The sequence below is a fragment of the Anthonomus grandis genome, chromosome 1, assembly GCF_022605725.1.
Source record: "Anthonomus grandis grandis chromosome 1, icAntGran1.3, whole genome shotgun sequence".
NCBI classification, from domain to species: Eukaryota; Metazoa; Arthropoda; class Insecta; order Coleoptera; family Curculionidae; genus Anthonomus; species Anthonomus grandis.
In genome coordinates, this window is record NC_065546.1 from 18,903,173 (window position 1) to 18,920,249 (window position 17,077).

Consider the following 17,077-nt stretch of genomic DNA (forward strand, 5'->3'; position numbering starts at 1 on the left):
CTTTGAATATCGAGGAGTAGTACTTACTGAAAGCGCAAATGGGTTTATGACATTATAATAGCGAGAAATTTCAAATTTGATTATAGCACCAAATTTAAATTTTGCTCTACTATACCGTGCGCCTAAAATTAGTGCAAAATATAAGGTTTTTTTTGGAAACTACAGTAGTCAGATTGAAATATGATATTATTGATTGAAATAGTGATATTAAACAGAGTCCTTCGTTTATTATTTGCGTACTGTAATTTTTGAAAGACCCATAGATTACCTACTAGATAAATAAGTCTGGGTTTCAAATTTTTTTTTATTTATTTATCAACGGGCAATTGCCCAATTAAAATACAAGTTGTTAATAATTACTAATACAGAAATGTTCCTAACCTAACTTCAAAGAGAAAATAAACAGCACCATCAATAAATTCCATCAACCTCCTCCAAAATAACAATATATACAACATACGTTTACAATATAAGTAAATGATTCAAATGTACATACAAATAACCGGAAAAAAATCTGTACTTATTTTTAACTATTAGCAACCATCACATACAAGATTTAAGCTGTGCGTTAAATACTCTCTGGTTCACTCTGGTTGTCTAACCTGTCACAGTATTTGTTAGCGATTCCAGCAGATCTAGAGAGTTCATAATTGTCAAAGGGTAACTAAAATAGTTTCGGTCATCCTCCACTAAATTTATTTGTAAAACCATCTATCCTACATGTTTCGGGCATATAAAAGATGTCCATCATCAGGGATCTATAAAGAACCGAGGAAACTTATAAGTTAAAGATTAAAAGTGTTGAAATAAAAAGGTATTAAAAATAACTTACATACAATGAGGGTTTTCGTCACAACACATAAAAAGCCACAATGCTTCTGGTAAGGTCAAAGGTTAAAATTACTAACAATAAATAAAAAGGGCATCTACAATAATGATAAAAAGGCTTAATTAACTAACAAATAAACAATTGGATGTTGAAGACAAAAAACTTACATTAAGATGCATGAGAAAGTGATTAAACTGGGTCTACACAAACATTAAAATCACATAATTACCACACTAGGATAATTGTTATGTCAACAAAATATATAAAATATTTTAGTTACCCTTTGACATATTAACTCCACTGCAAGTATGGACTACTTCTTCAAGTTCATAATTGTGTTTTATTTGGAAGGGTTGATTTAGTCTGGTTTGTCTAAGGGGGATGTGCATATTAATTTTATTTAGTAGATCTGGGCTGAAACAGTGAGAATGTAAAATATGACAGAATAATATAAGGTCCCTGTGTATACGTCTTATCTCCAGAGTAGTTATATTTAGGAGTAAATTTCGATTTTAGAATAAGTAATTTCATCCACCGGGTGACGATATTCTTTTAATGAAATAAATCTTAAAAATTTGTGTTGAACTCGTTCTACAGCCTGAATATATGGACGTTGTAATGCGGGGACCAGACACAAGACTAATAATCTAAATAAGGCTTGACGAAACAACAAAACAGCAACTTGATGGACTGGACATTGAGAAAATCTTTTACACAGCGCTCGATAAAACCCAATATTTGAAGATATATAAGGTATAAATGACAAATTTGAATCAAGAAAAACCACCAGGTCTTTGATCTGAGACATTTATTCCAAGAGGCAACCATTTATTGTGTATATTTGATTTGCTGCACTTCTCATACGACTGAAAACCATTAAATGATAGTTTTTAATATTGAGTTCGTATCCATTTCTTACACACCAGTTTGTTAGGAGATCCAAATCAGATAGTGAACCAATGATATCTATGTTGCTCTTTATTTTTATAATTATCTTCAAATCGTCAGCAAACATTAGGAAATGTGTTGCACGGAAACATGAAGCAATATCGTTGACATATATATTAGAAAGGAAAGGTCCTAGGTGTGAGCCTTGTGGCACCCCAGATGGTACTTTAATCTCATTGGATTGCGAACTAGTTATGTTCTTTTAGTAAGGTAAGATAATAACCATTTTAAAAGATTTCCCTGAATTCCTGTACCTCTTAACTTGTTATTAAGACCTTGTAATTTACCCGATCAAAAGCCTTTATAAAGTCAGTATATACTGCATTAACCTTGGATTAATTTCTGTAGAACGTTGGGCTAAAAAACCAATAGTTGGCCAATACAACATCCCTGTAAACCAACAGATAAAAAATCACAAACGATACTCTTAAATACCTTCGGAATACAACTCAGTATACTTTTAGGCCGATAATTATCAATCTTTGAGTTATCTTCAGACTTCAAAATAGGAGTAATAAAGCTCACCTTTCATTAAGCTAGGAAGGTCACACTATTTAAGGAGTTTTTAAAAATATGGTAAAGTTGTCTAGAAACCAAAAAACAACATTGCGTTTTAAGGCATGGGGGAAGATCGTCGACTCCCGGACTTTTTCTAACATCCAAACTACAGAGATTTTCATAAATAATAAATAGGTAGATTAAAGTATGACAGGTTGAGGTGGCTAGCCAAATCAGTATTACTCAAAACGCAGTCATTCACACTGTATGTTTTAGAACAATATTCAGCAATCAATTAGCAATCTCGAAGCCTGAAAAGGCAGTAAAGTTGTTATAGTGTATAGAAGGACTTGCACTAAGTTCGTATTATAGAAAAAAAATTGTAATCAGTAATCAAACTGGTAGTTATAAATTTCTTGTGTCAAATTTTTTTCTCAATGATTAATGTCTTAACTCCGGAGAAATTCAAATGGGAAATTTTTTCGCTAAGCATTTCTTGAGAGTAACAAAAGTATCAATGGCTAAATAAATTATGTCATAAAAAATATTTACCATAACATCTGGGGTCTTGTTCATAAACAAATCATCCTAATTAAACTGTAAAATAAAGTCAATAATATCTAAAACATTCATTTAAAGTCCCTATAAAGACCATCAGTTATGCGTGAGTTATTAATAGAGCTTTGGTCTTTAATTTTAAAGAAAATTTAACAAAAAGTATTCACAAAATGTATACTATATTATAAAAAGAGATTATAGCAAAACATTCACAAATTATACAATAAAAAAAACTTGTTAAAACATTAAATAAAATTTAAAAATTCATCAGATTTTTTTTATTTTCTGTTTTATTTTCAACTTACCAAACATAAAATAAAAAAGTCTTTAAATCGGTTTGAGTTCGTTCATCCCTCACGAAAACTGGTTAATTATCTTATAAGAATTTTTTTTTGGAGGAAAACTTATAGGTATTTATAGTTTACCATTAGTAAATATTAGAGTCCAACTATTCTAATAACCAACTATTCTAATGACTGAAATATTCAGAAAATATATAAATATTTTATAAATATTTAATGCTACCAGAGTAGAGTTTCTCCAAAATTCACTGGGCATGCATTGGAGCAATGCATGAGCAATTAAATGCATTAATGAAGCTGCTCTTCTATCAGGTTTTGCGTTTGCGACATTGAGGCCATCAAAAAGTCCAAAAATATCCAGAAATAAGATGAGTTCTCCTCTGTATTGAACTTCACTGGGTAATTTGTTTTGGTTTCTGATATCTAGAATATAGAATATAAATCAATTAAAAAAAGGAAAACCTTACCTCATTATGCCACTTTTTGGGTCCTACTGGACTAGTGATAGATCTGAGTGCAATTTTTAACCTTCATTTTGATGGTATTATATGGCAATCCGTCAGCTTAGTGATCAAACGTGTGACCAAACATGTGGTGTTACCAATTTCCAATTACCAATTACATAATTTGTACCAATTGTTACGGACACCATCCTAATTTGCCTTGAATTAAGCCTGGGATGTTGTCTGAAGGTATGGCATCTGGTTTAAGGCCCCTTGTTGAATTATACAAGAATGAATTTGGAGTAAAATAAATTTAACATACATAGAATTTTAAATAAAATTGTTTATTACTGAGATTGTTATGGTTTTGAGAGTTAGAAATCTGAACACAAGTGTTAAACATGTCGGGCCTGTTAATAAAACCAGGAAATCTGTGTCTTTTGTGGTCCACAAATTTAACGTAGCAGCTGCTTCTCAGCATCCTTTTCTCAATTTTGTCATTAACGTCCAATATCGTCAATGTTTATATGCGATTCAAAGTTTTTCTAAAATATTTAAAATGTAATTCACTCCTTGTTTAGAAATTTTTCTTTACCCCACGTGTAATATAAAAAAAATAAACCGTAGAACTCTACACTGAACTAAACACATGGCAAATTATGAGAACGTAAAAAAGAAAGGATCCGCAAAATTCTAGAAGCTAAGGAGCTAGGTTTGCTAAAGAATTCCGCAATTCGCATTTTATGTGATAACTGATATACCATGCTTTACAGTCCGTGCAGTCTCGAGGCGGTAGTTTCGCGTTCTAGCGCCATCTATATGTGGAGGCATCGAAGCTTCTTCGGTGTTCTCTCAATTGGCCGAGGTTATAAGGCCCTGGACTACAATATGTCAACTTAATCGCTAATAATGATGGGGATTGATACAAATTTATATTAATCATATTTTTAGTTTTTACGGAAGTAAAGGGGCAATTTATACCATGTTTTACACCATATCAAGATTATAAGTTTAATTTCAAGAAATTTCGTGGGAGACAGAACTATAATTTGCTTTTTTATAACGAATGATGATCGTTGAAAAGCCTGGACCGAAATTCAACTAAAAGGATTAAAATTGAAAAAGAAAACAATACTAAAATACTAATATTATAGGAAAGAGTATATATATAAGACATAAAACATCAAAGACAAACTTTTTTAAATAGACTTTATCAAGAGTCTTTTGACCTGATTTAAATTTTCGCAATTTTTAATGCTAGAAGGTTGTTAAATTCCAATAAGCGTCTATGAAGAATCGAATTGAGCAACTGGAATGTATTATATCTAAAAATCGACACAATTGGAGTATAAAGATTACAATTAAGAATCATTACTTTACGTTGCCACTAATCATTACTTACCAGTCGTTAAATACTATATTGTGGCAGGTTAAATAGTAAGCTGAAACAATACTGCATATGGGGAAGACCAATTGCATTATAAAGTATTAAGTTGTTAGTATGCATTAATTATGTTTTTCCCAGTTTTGTTAAAAAACCTACTTTCTTTGAAAATTTCCATAAACATTGTATGTACGAAGATGTCAAAGATATTTCTTGAAAAGATCTTTAGAGATTCTTTGTCACAACTTCTTTAGAGGCAAAAAAAAAGTTTTGACGATAAAAAGAAACGATAAAAAGTTTTTCACAATATACTACGTTTTCGCAGTATAAGTACTACTGACATAAATAGTTAAATATTATTTGATGATTAGTTGAGGAAGTACTTGGCGAAATACGTAAAAAAAGTTAAAAACAAAGTTTTGTAAAACATGATAATATCTTAGAAATATTAGCTGTGGACATTGAATAACTATATTCCAGCAGAAGCATTTAACCATTAAATTAAAAATTTAAATTTTCTAAATTTAATCGACCGTCTCATCGACAGCTCAGTTTATACTGTTTATACATAAACCCGGTAAAATAAAATATGTGGTCATGTTTGGATCGGAATCAGCATGTGTTAAAACGCGGCCCCAAGAAGCGGCAGGCCTATTATTAAATATGTTAATTTATTGTTGTTGCTGTTTTGTTGCCCGCAGTGCGAGACGGCCCAACCACGGTCGAAGCTCATGCCCATAGCGATAAGAAGACTAACTTGCTGTTTATTTTCAATCAGATGGCAGCTTCTCCGAAAACTTTAAGATCACCACATATTCAAAGGAAGTACAAATAAGAATAAGAAATATATGGTGAACACCCAGCTTTTATTATTTCAACCCTCATGATCATACGTATATAAAATGCTTACCCACATCAAAGGCTATACAGTTAATAGCTAAAAACCAGATTTTCCGTAATAAACACTAGAGAATATATACATTTTAAAAACTCGACCTATTCATATAAAATACATCAAAAGATAAATTCATACAGTATAGCATAATACATACATACTAGCCTTGATTTTCTTTAGATTAAGATCTCTGACCTCTCTTGACATTTATTTGAACATTTAATGGGAAAATCAGGCTAATTTTACAAGAGGCAACATTTCTTAAGTCACTGGTGTGGCATTTTTCGTTGCGCTGTGTGGACAGACCATAAATGTCTTCATACGTGGAATATCCATTTTTTTTTCGTCCATTTCGACTAGCTTTAATAAACCTATTCTTGCAATTTTCGCTATATCCTATGCGATCAAAAATCAGGTCTGTGCAACAAACCCTCCAAGTACTCTCAAAAAATAGCAGCATAAGAAGAATGGAATAAATCAGTAAAAGTTTGTAGTTTTGAGGATATTAGTGGATTGTTTTGAGGCAAGGTTTCGAAATGCATAAATGCCTCTAGATGTCTTTGTACTGAGATGTCTTGGCACTATCCAAGCTAAGAATCTAAATAAATCAATCAATATATCAATAACAAAAAAATCTTGTATTTTTTACAACTGGAAAGGGAGGTTCATTAGTTTTTGTTAAAGAAACGGTTTTTAACTTAGGTTAGGAATAAGACCACGTTTACACTCTGTTTACACTCTGACCACTGCTGAGCCTTTAATTGTGCATGCCCTGCTAATATTCTCCTTAAAGGTTTACCCACTCACAGATACTGTGATGTCACCAGAAAAAAGGATATACTTGCCTACTTGCTGGTAGACGGGAGATCATTTACATAAATTAAAAACAGAAGTGGGCCCAGAATGGAATCCTGAGGTTTTCGGTAGGTAACACATCATTAAGTGCAACTATCTGTGAACGGTCTTACAAAATGATACTAAAGATACTAAATCTATTTTTCCTGAAGCTGTATTTAAGCCTGCCCTGAATTCAAATTGTTTGTAAAAAGTTTTTGTTGTTCTGGAGATTCAGCTATCTGTTAAATGCACTTCTCCAAAATGTTGGATAAAATCGGTAATAATGATATTGTCTGATAATTTGACATGTTGTTTTTATTTCCTTTCTTAATATTTGAATAGTTAGGGCTTTTTTCCAGATGATGGAAAAAGTGGATTCTCCAATACTTCTATTTATCAATTTTCGAGTCGGCGCTTATAATAATTCTTTGACAATTTTTAAAACGTATGCAGAGATACCAAAGCAATCTTTGCTAGTGTTGTTTATTTGTTTAAAAGTGTCCCGATATGGTATTTATTTGCTCAAATTCATTTAGGTAAAAAAACATATTTGAATTATAAGAAGATGACTTTGAAGAAAATAGTAAAGACTTGGAACAGTATTCACAAAACAATTATTAAATTTATCAACAATATGATTAGATGCTATTTGTTATTTTTTGTACAAACTTTTTTACGAGTTAGGATTGTACAAACATTAATCCTTGGTCTCATAGTTATCAATATAACGTCTTGAAGCTCTCATTATCAGTACTTAGATGTTATAACAGTCAAAAGATTCATTTCAACATTTGAAATGCGTGTGAAATTTTCAATTAAAAATCGAATCTGGATCTCGAATGGATATAAGTAATATGACATCCGTCTAACGTTTTTCTTAATCAGAAGATATCTATGTCCCAAAAAGGACGCTGTTTAATAATCTTAAACCTAATTTTTGTTCCTGAGTCAAATAAATCACTAACTAAACACCACATATATATATTAATAATATAGTGTATATTATATTGATAACAGTTTTCGAAAAGGAGCAATAATTGGAGAATAACCCAATACTAAAAATATATTCACATCATAAGTTGTATATCATTTCGGATCACGCTAGCAGTCAAGAGGAAACGCCACACGATTAACATTTCAACGCGGTTGTATGGCGGTCTTGTAATTCAGTTTACTTCTTGACGGTAATTATATGATTACAAGATAACGCTTTCCACGAATAATGAACCTATCACCGTAATTGACATATTACTTTTAACATAGTTACATAATGCGTTGTTCGCTTTGGGTAACCGAATCAACGAATAATAAAATGAAATGGGTCAATGAATGAAAATTTCCAATTCTTTTGGAAAAATTATTTTGTAAAACCAATGAACGAAGATTGTCCATAAAAAAACGTAGTAGGATTCTAAAACTCCAAGCCTTTTTTTTCCTAGTCAGCATAAGAGATTAGATTTAAAAAAAGAGAAGTATTATAAAGGAAAATTGATAGTACTCGATATTAAATATTATAAAATATGGAAATAATTATTAGAATATATTTTAACAAAAGGCAAAAGAAGCACAAAAGAGAGAAAAAAATGTTAATACAAAACTAATAAAACTAGAGATTGTATAGAAAAATGACTGTGCTGATAAGAATGAGAAAGAAAGATCTAAGAAGAATATAATAATGATATGAGTAAATTCAAAAACAAGAGAATAATGAGTCCTGATGAGATCTGTTACATAATGTAGGACATAAACCGGTGTGCTGAAAAATCGCTCTTTGACTTATTTGGAAGAAAGTAATATAAATGAATAAAATATCCTTATCCTTATCCTTATCCTTAGCGAAAGAGTAGAAAAATGAAATGAAAATGACTGACAGAAGACAAAAAGAATGACAAACAGAAGGAGACGAAAATCTGGAGGGAGTGGACCAATAATCCATACCATAATATCAACAAATTAAAAGACCATGAGTAAAAAATAATTGAAAGCAAATTTTCAAAAGTGGTCTGTAGTCTTGTAGTCTTAAAAAGTAATGTAATATGTTTGTATAGCAATATAAAAAAGCCAAAAAATATGAATTAAAAGTATGAAAAATGACAACAAAAGCAACAACATGAGAAAAGAAGGATTGGAGAGAAACAAAGTTATGAGGAAAGGATATGTAAAAACCTAGACCCAAATCATTGAAAATTTAAAAATGGAATAAAAACAAAGTACAAAAAATATATATTTTTAAAGATAAAACCAAGTGAAAGGGAAGATAAATAACAGATTTAAAGAAAAAAAAGTGTAATTAATATTAGCGAATTAAAATAATATAGAGAATATAGTAAGTAAAAATCATGTCGCAGAAACTAGACATATGGAGGAAATAATCAAGGTTAAATGCAGGGACAAGTATATAATAGAGAAAGATGTAATATCTGGGGTGAAAATGGTTAAAAAAAATTACAAAATATAATTAAAGATAGACCATAATAAATACGCTAATAGGCAAAATTAAAATAACTTTTTTTACTCAAATTTTCATAAACCTCGAAATGATTAAACAATTAATTTTTGTTTGTTTTAAATTTGCATTTTTTTAACATAATTACAAAACTATGAGTATGTAAAGTTTTTGTATACATATTGTCCTGAATTACTATTAGACATAATCTGAGAGAAGATATAAGACAATTAAACTAATGAACCAATGACAAGTACGAAATAAAAAAAAACAAAAAAATTAAATTCTAAACGAGCATCTCGAATTTTTGTAATTACTATTCCTTGTAAAGAACAAAATAACTCTTGAATTTAGAAAAGCTCACCCCATCTGTGCGAAACGGCCTTAATTTGAGCCGTTCGTTCTCGAATTTCCTGCCCTTTACATTTCATTTATTGTCGAACAGAATCCTGCTGTATTGTTGGTGAACGCTAGAGGGCGCATACAAATCAATAATTTAAGAATTGACTTATTCCTTAAAGTTTTCTGTTATTTATGCAGCACCATGGTCCATTACTATAAAAGGCATCTTATAATATATTTTGCCTATAAGTAAATTATTAAAACTAGTAAATGTTATTAACAACATAGGAAAATTCAAAGACGAAGAGACTCAATTTAATTTGCATTATGACAAAATAATTTTATTTCGTCGGCATTAGCTTCGTCGGCAATTCCATTTTAAAATGACTTGATTCGCCGTCTCTCTTGTTTTCGTCTGTAAAGCGTCAGCCCTTTGCTGCCCTACCGGCGGCAGCTGATCAATAATTCCCTTTGATGAAGACAAGCCGTCCGTACATAACATGCATTTTTTATCGTCGGATCCCAAATTGGGTCGTTGTACGTTCATTGCGGCCTTTTTCCAGGGAATCCCGGCCGCTGGAATGACTCTCTGGAAAGGCTCCAAGGAAGCCAATATTTGTTCCCTCAAAGGGAAATTATCCGACCCTTTATTGGATTCTTCTTTGACGTATAGGCGGATTTTTGCATATTTTAATTGACGCTGGTTTATTTGTGGTTAGTATTTTACGTCAAGTAATAAAATGCTTTGGGAGGTTATCGTTTCTCTTCAGAGAAGGCTTTTTTAAATATTTGAAAAGAAAAACTATTGAAACAATTGCATATTAAGCATGCTGATGCTAGGACTAATCCAGAAGCTTATATTTCTGGTTTGAGCACGTTAAAATTATATTTTCAAGTGGAGGAATTCTGATTTCAATATGAGTGCCAATTTGGTCATGGTTAAAATTGACTCGATCAAGGTCGATCAAAGTGTAAAAAAAAACATTTTATTTAGTTATTTTCATTTAGCTGTAAATCAATATAACTGCAGAAATTGCTTGCATTGCTGTAGTAAAAATTATATTGCATAAATTCATATTGTTATTTCTTTACCCAATTTTTTGATTTAAAGACGGTTGTAAATAAGCATCACTCATGTCCAATAAAAGTACGCAGAAATATTGTAATAATCAAGCAAGATTATTGCTTATAATTTCATGAATTACAAAAATTAATATTACGTCAACATAATTGCTTTGCTGAATAGAGGAACATACTTCATAATCTGAGTAGATCATTAAGAAATACAATTTGGTATGTCAGATATACTTAACAGCTGGAGCAGAACTGTATTGAACAGGTTTACATTAACATGCTACCAGCTGCTAATGTTAGTAAAGCATGGAAGAACATATCTCCCCATTAAGGTGTCTTGACCTATCACATATTCAATATGTTTAAAACATAAATTAAAATATATTATAACAAGATACGAAGTTTCTGGGACATTATACCTGGAGAAATTCTGATTTTATACTATTCTGGGAATCTACTATTCATAAATATGAACATTTACCCAAATACAAGTTTTCGCATAAGTCTTTAAAGCGGCTTTAAGGAGAATCATCGCAACAAAATCGAAATCCCGAGCTAAATTTGATACCGTTTATGTAGTGAGCGCATAAAGCGAAGCAGCAAATCCCGAAAATATACGAGAAAACAATTAGCGAAACGGGCCATCCAGCCGCTTCGCCCCATCAGTCGTTTTCATTTCTATTCCGGGTCCATAATAACATCGAGTGAGTGAGATTTAACGACGAACCCGCGGGTGGGAAGAGGTGAAGAGAGGACTTGTTGCAATTTCCCTGGGATGCGCTGTACCCAGCAGTAAGCGGTAAATCGCAGAATCAATCCGTCAAATAGCGACATAACAAACGGCCTGCTCTGGCCGGGGCATTTTACCCTCTCTATCTAACTAGTAACTATATCGGAACAAAACTGTTTTGTCCTCCCTCTATACCCTCTCGGCAGCAATTAAATCGTCGCGAATGTAACACGAGACGCTGTATTTCTGATGAAAATTTCAATTGGAAATTCCGTTTTTTTAGGCGAAAAAATCATCTCGGGTTTGAGTGTGTGTTCGGTATAGTGTACGGGGAATTTCCACGTGTTTTCCGCGTCTGTTTTCATTCAGGCCGACAAAGGATGGGGCGAAGCCATTTATATTGATTTTTCTCACTGTGATAAAGTGCTCGCTACGACGGCGTACGTAGAAAAAACTTGTTGATCTCTTCCGCGAACTCCTCTGTGTTTGTGTGTTGGCGCGCGTTGATGCAATTTTCCTTTGTTTGGATCTCCAGGGCTAATCCATTATTTATTGCACGATGCATTTTTGATCATCCATTTTACAGATTGTTATTTAGGTTTGGAAATTGATATTGAGTGGAGGTTTCTTTTTAGACAAATAAGATTTTCTAAAATTCACATTATTTTAAGAAAACATAATATATATGAGCAAATTATTTCAATCACAATAGTTTTTTAAATAAAACAAGAAAATAGAACATGCGAGTGGGGCGTTTACATAAAATAATAATTTTAATACAATAAATAAGTGTTTCTCTTTAAAGTCTTGTTGCTCTTTGAAATGGCCACCGTATAAATAATTATATAGTCACTGCAACATATAGATTTCCTTTGTAGTCTTATTTGTAATTTCTTTTAAACGGGGCATTTTGAATAAATATATCATATAAATATTTTTAGCAGAGCATCATCATTATAAGTCTGATGTCACGGAGTTTTATGGTATCAGGTGGCAACTTATAAAAAAAATTTAATTATAACTAGAAACTCGTATGTCATAAAATTATTTCATACTGTTTAATGCATTTCGGAATAAAGTTCTCTTTAAGAATAATTTTGTTTTAAAATTCGTGGTTAGAATCGGTCTATATAATGTAGTGTACTTTTTTATGCTTCTTGTTAAGTGAGCTAGATGTGGGGTCAAATAAAATTCAGGTTTTAGATTTTAATAATGCCGACGTTTCGGTACATATTAAACAACAATTGTCAAGCAACTGTCACATCCAGATATTCATATAAAAAATATAAAAACATTGCCTTCTAAAAACGGGTATCCGACAAAATAAATTAACATTTTAAAATACAAACCACCAACACAAGATTGCCAAACGGTAAAAGCTACTAACAACACAAGAAAATTTTTCACAATTCCTTATGTCAGAAATCTGTCAGGAAGAGTGGCTAATAACATTTAATAATACAAATTTAACTATAGTTTTAAAATGTGAAAATACCGTCAAACCGTTGTCCACCTAACAAAAACATCTACTCCTAAAGAACTAGTGAGTGCAGTAGTAATAAAATGGCTCTTACAAAACATGCCGATATAAAAGTACATCAATTCAATTTTCAAGAGACAAAAATGTTAACAATCAAATTATTAAAAAAAAATAGTTGCCGAAATGATTAACATTAAATAACACAATAAAAGAATTATTAAAAAGCAAGTCACGGATAATTTAAGTACATCGTATTTCAACCTTATTAAAACAATAAAACCAAATCGCTAAAAGATCATCCGTATTTCATTTATTTATTAATTGTGTAATCAATAAGCAAAAATAATCATAACAACTATATATTGCGCTATCTAAGGAATCTCCCTATTGCTCTACAACCAAGTTTAAAGACAAAGTTTTTTCAATTTGAAATCATTAGGTCCAGCAAAAAGACCATTGAATATTAGAAGCATTTTTTGACGTTCACTACGCTTTTATTATTATACATTCTGATGTTGAAGGACAAAAAGTTTTAAGTTTTTACGTAAGTTCAAATTAATATAATTATCTATGTATATATACAGTGCATCCGTAAAGTAGCGGATAAATTGAATAAAAATAAAATGAACCGTTTCTGAAAAAAATGCCCGAACCCGTCGATTTTAATATTTGGTTTAGGGTTAATCTACGTGGAAATTAAATATACAGGGGGATATAAAAAAAATGTTTAAATGGAAACCACAATTTTTTAATGCAGAATCTAAAAAAGAACGCATTTTTTTACAAAGGAGATGGTACAAATGAATAGTGGTTATATAAGCAATTTGTGAACGCATGTTATGAACGCAAAATTGTGATAAAATGTAAAATTAAAGAAATACCTATCTAAATTAAATATTGGTATTTTGGTTTTTTAATTGTTGTTGTCAGTGTCAAGAAATGAATATATTTTGGTGCAACTGTTAGTGTATGAAATATGAGAAAATAACCGAACGTGAAAGAATTGAAATCTTGTGAACGATTGGTTTTGGAGATATGTCGTGTAATGATAATAATAATTTTGTAAAACGGATAATATTTTCTGACGAAGCAACGTTTACTCTAAACGGTCATATGAACAGACAGAATTGTCGATACTGGGCGACCGACTTGGTTCACAGAATGTCATACACAACACCCCCAAAAAGTCTTATATGTGTGGTGCCGTCTAGTGGAAGGAAGAGTTTTAGGACCTTAGGAATGATCTTATCCCTGCTCTGATAACTTTGTATCCGGATTTGGAAGAACCCGACATGCACCAACGTGATCTTTTTTTTTTTAGCAAGATGGAGCCCCGCCACTTTATGCTTTACCCGTTTGCAATTATCTAGATAAAGTTTTTCCAAATCGTTGGACAGACGTCATCCAACGAGGGTTCATTGAATGACCATCCAGATCGCCAGATTACTTTTTATGGGGATACTTAAAAAGTAAAGTGTATTTTACTAAACCAGCGAGTTTAGAAGATTTAAAAGAACAAATACGCCAGGAAATTAGAAATATTATTCCAGATGTCATTGGCAACGTTCAAAAAGAGTTTTTAAATCGTCTTGGTTATTGTCAGGTTATTAACGATGCTCAATTCGAACATTTAATTTAGATAGGTATTTCTTTAATCTTATATTTTATCATCATTTTTCGTTCAAAATTGCTAATGTAACCACTATTCATTTGTACCATATCCTTCGTAAAAAAGATGCGTTCTTTCTGATTCTGCATTAAAAAATTGTGGTTTCCATTTAAAAAACATATTAATGAAGTCATATATTTTTTTGAATCGCTCTGTATATTTAATTTCCACATACAAAAACCCTAAACCAAATATTCAACTCGACGGGTTCAGGCATTTTTTTTCGGAAACGGTTCATTTCATTTTTATTGAATTTATCCGCTACTTTACGGATGCACTGTATACATATATACCATGTGTTAAAAATGTGCCGGACCTGCAGATAAAAGACCTTCTTTTTAATTTTAATATATTTTTTTATCCTTTTTTATAAGTATGTTGTAACCTTGCAAATCTGTTATAATATTTTAAAATCCAGGAAAAAAATACTAATTATTTTATATTTTATAGGAACCAACTATATCCATTATATCGCCCTGAGGATGGTCTAATAGGCCGAAACGTCGGCATTATTAAAAACCTGAGTTTTTTGACTCCACGTCCAACTCATTTAATAGGAACTATAAACATTAAAATGTTCGTTAAGCGAAAAACAATTTAACTTTATTTATACAGACATATTTACAGACATTTAGCATTTTCAAAAAAATCTTCTATTCATCGAGAAACGTCTTTTCAACTACTCTTATTATTTACTCTATTCTTAACTACTCTGTCAATTTTAACAGCTGTATACATTCATCTATCTTTTTTTTTATAAAAAAAATAATCTTAGTAATGGTGTGTTTAATTTTAGATATAAAGGATAGTTCAAAATTCAAATCAAATTGGATTTTAGGCTTTTGCAATTTCAGAAACAAAAATGGAACAAAATAGGCTATGCCTGCCGAGTATAAAGCATTTTTTTTCAAGGCTCTTAACATTTTATTAAAAATGTTACCTATTTGAGCTAAAACTCCTTCTAAATATGTCAAAATTATTTCATCCAATAAATCTTAAATATATATATTTTTTACCAACCGAAGTTGTAAATAATTTCCTGAATGAGTATATAGTAAGAGTATTTTTATGACAATTGCAATTTTTAATATACAAAAAGATTATTGGGCTTCATTTAGTAGTTAGCAAAAAGTTTTTATCAAAAAAAATATATTTTTTTGTACACGATAACATAGTTTTCATAAAAAATAATTTATATCTAAAATGGAGGTTTAAAACGCACCTATGTCAAAAAAAAAATTAGTGTATACATCTTTTTCAATATTTCTAACCCCTTATTATATATTCCATATCCAGAGTCAACTCTTATGATTATTAAATTTTTATTTAAAAACAAGCATATGTTTTGATTAAAGATTTAGACAAGGTGGGTTATCAGGTATAATAAAGTCCTATAATAAAGGGCTTTAAAAGAACAAGAAAGAAAACCAATGATTTTATAAATCCTACAATGTACAGACAATAAATAATCGAATGCAGAAGCTCAAAATCCTTCCCTCAATATCGTTTCACATTTTTACAGCATAGTTTAAATCTTACTACTACAAAAACAATTATGGAATATCCGGATGAACCTCTAAACCTCACCGTAAAAAAAATGCCGATCGCCATCGTCGCACCGTTTTCACGCACCGAACCAGTTACCACCGAAAAACTATCCGAAAACAATAACGAAACTAAAATTGACAATCTTAACAAGAACCTCGCCGAATTTCCCCAAGATCTATCTTTAAAAAATAAGAAAAAATCTTTCGTCGAAGACCAGTGCTTGGATCTGACAAAAAATATGATCATGAATAATAAAAATGTGTCTCCTAGCCCGAGCGAAGAGCTAAGAAACTACCTAATGAAAAATGAGGAGTCCATGAATTGTTACAATAGAAACGTTTACAGTCCCTCTCAAAGCGATTCAAGTAGTAGCAAAGATAAAGCATCACCTGATATTTATTCTTTCATGAACACCCTGGACAATAAGCTGCTTACTGCTTGGTATATGAACTCAATAATGGCGCAGCCACATCAGTTTGTTGGTCAACCAAAACCGGCATTTGACAGTAGTAAACCTAACAGTCCTTCATCAAACAGGATTTTGAATAATCTCTTGGAGAAGAAGCCGTATACGACTTACTCGTTTCCTAGTGGTTTTGATGCATTGATTAAAAATGAGATGAGGGAGGAGGAAAAGGATCTTAAATCACCTCCTGGCATTGGGTGAGGATTAGAATTATTATAGATGCATGCACTTGATTAAATTCTGAAATTACCATTCTATATTGTTTTGATTATTTTGATTATAATATTAATATTGATTATCTTATCACCTGCATTTTTCTGCACGCATCGTGAACACTCTTCGTGATATATCCATAAAAATGTTTATTTGACCAATTAAGCTGTTTAGATGTATAAACTTTTATGTTTATTGAATTAAAATTATCGGCTTAATACTTTTTTGTAAATTTTATGGGGATGTTTTAATAAACCGATTTTCTTAGTGACCAAATATTATACCGATTTTTTCGAGATTAAATGTATTACACTTTTCTAGTATAACATAAATTTATGTTTATCATCCTGTCAACGAAATGATTTAAAAAGAACAGTGCAAAAAATTTTAAAATTTTGGGGGTTTATTTATAAAC

The 17,077-nt window shown here is 31.1% G+C and overlaps 2 protein-coding genes across 9 annotated transcripts in view; both read left to right on the forward strand.

The window, feature by feature from the left end:
* Positions 1-17,077, forward strand: part of LOC126741731 (protein pangolin, isoforms A/H/I/S) — a 359,880-nt gene that overhangs the window by 317,729 nt on the left and 25,074 nt on the right. The gene's annotated exons all lie outside the window — the stretch shown is intronic.
* Positions 10,819-16,667, forward strand: LOC126741818 (uncharacterized). Its single transcript, XM_050448299.1, has 2 exons — positions 10,819-11,884; positions 15,958-16,667. The coding sequence occupies exon 2, from the start codon at positions 15,991-15,993 to the stop codon at positions 16,648-16,650; it is 660 nt and encodes a 219-aa protein (XP_050304256.1). The 5' UTR covers positions 10,819-11,884; positions 15,958-15,990; the 3' UTR covers positions 16,651-16,667.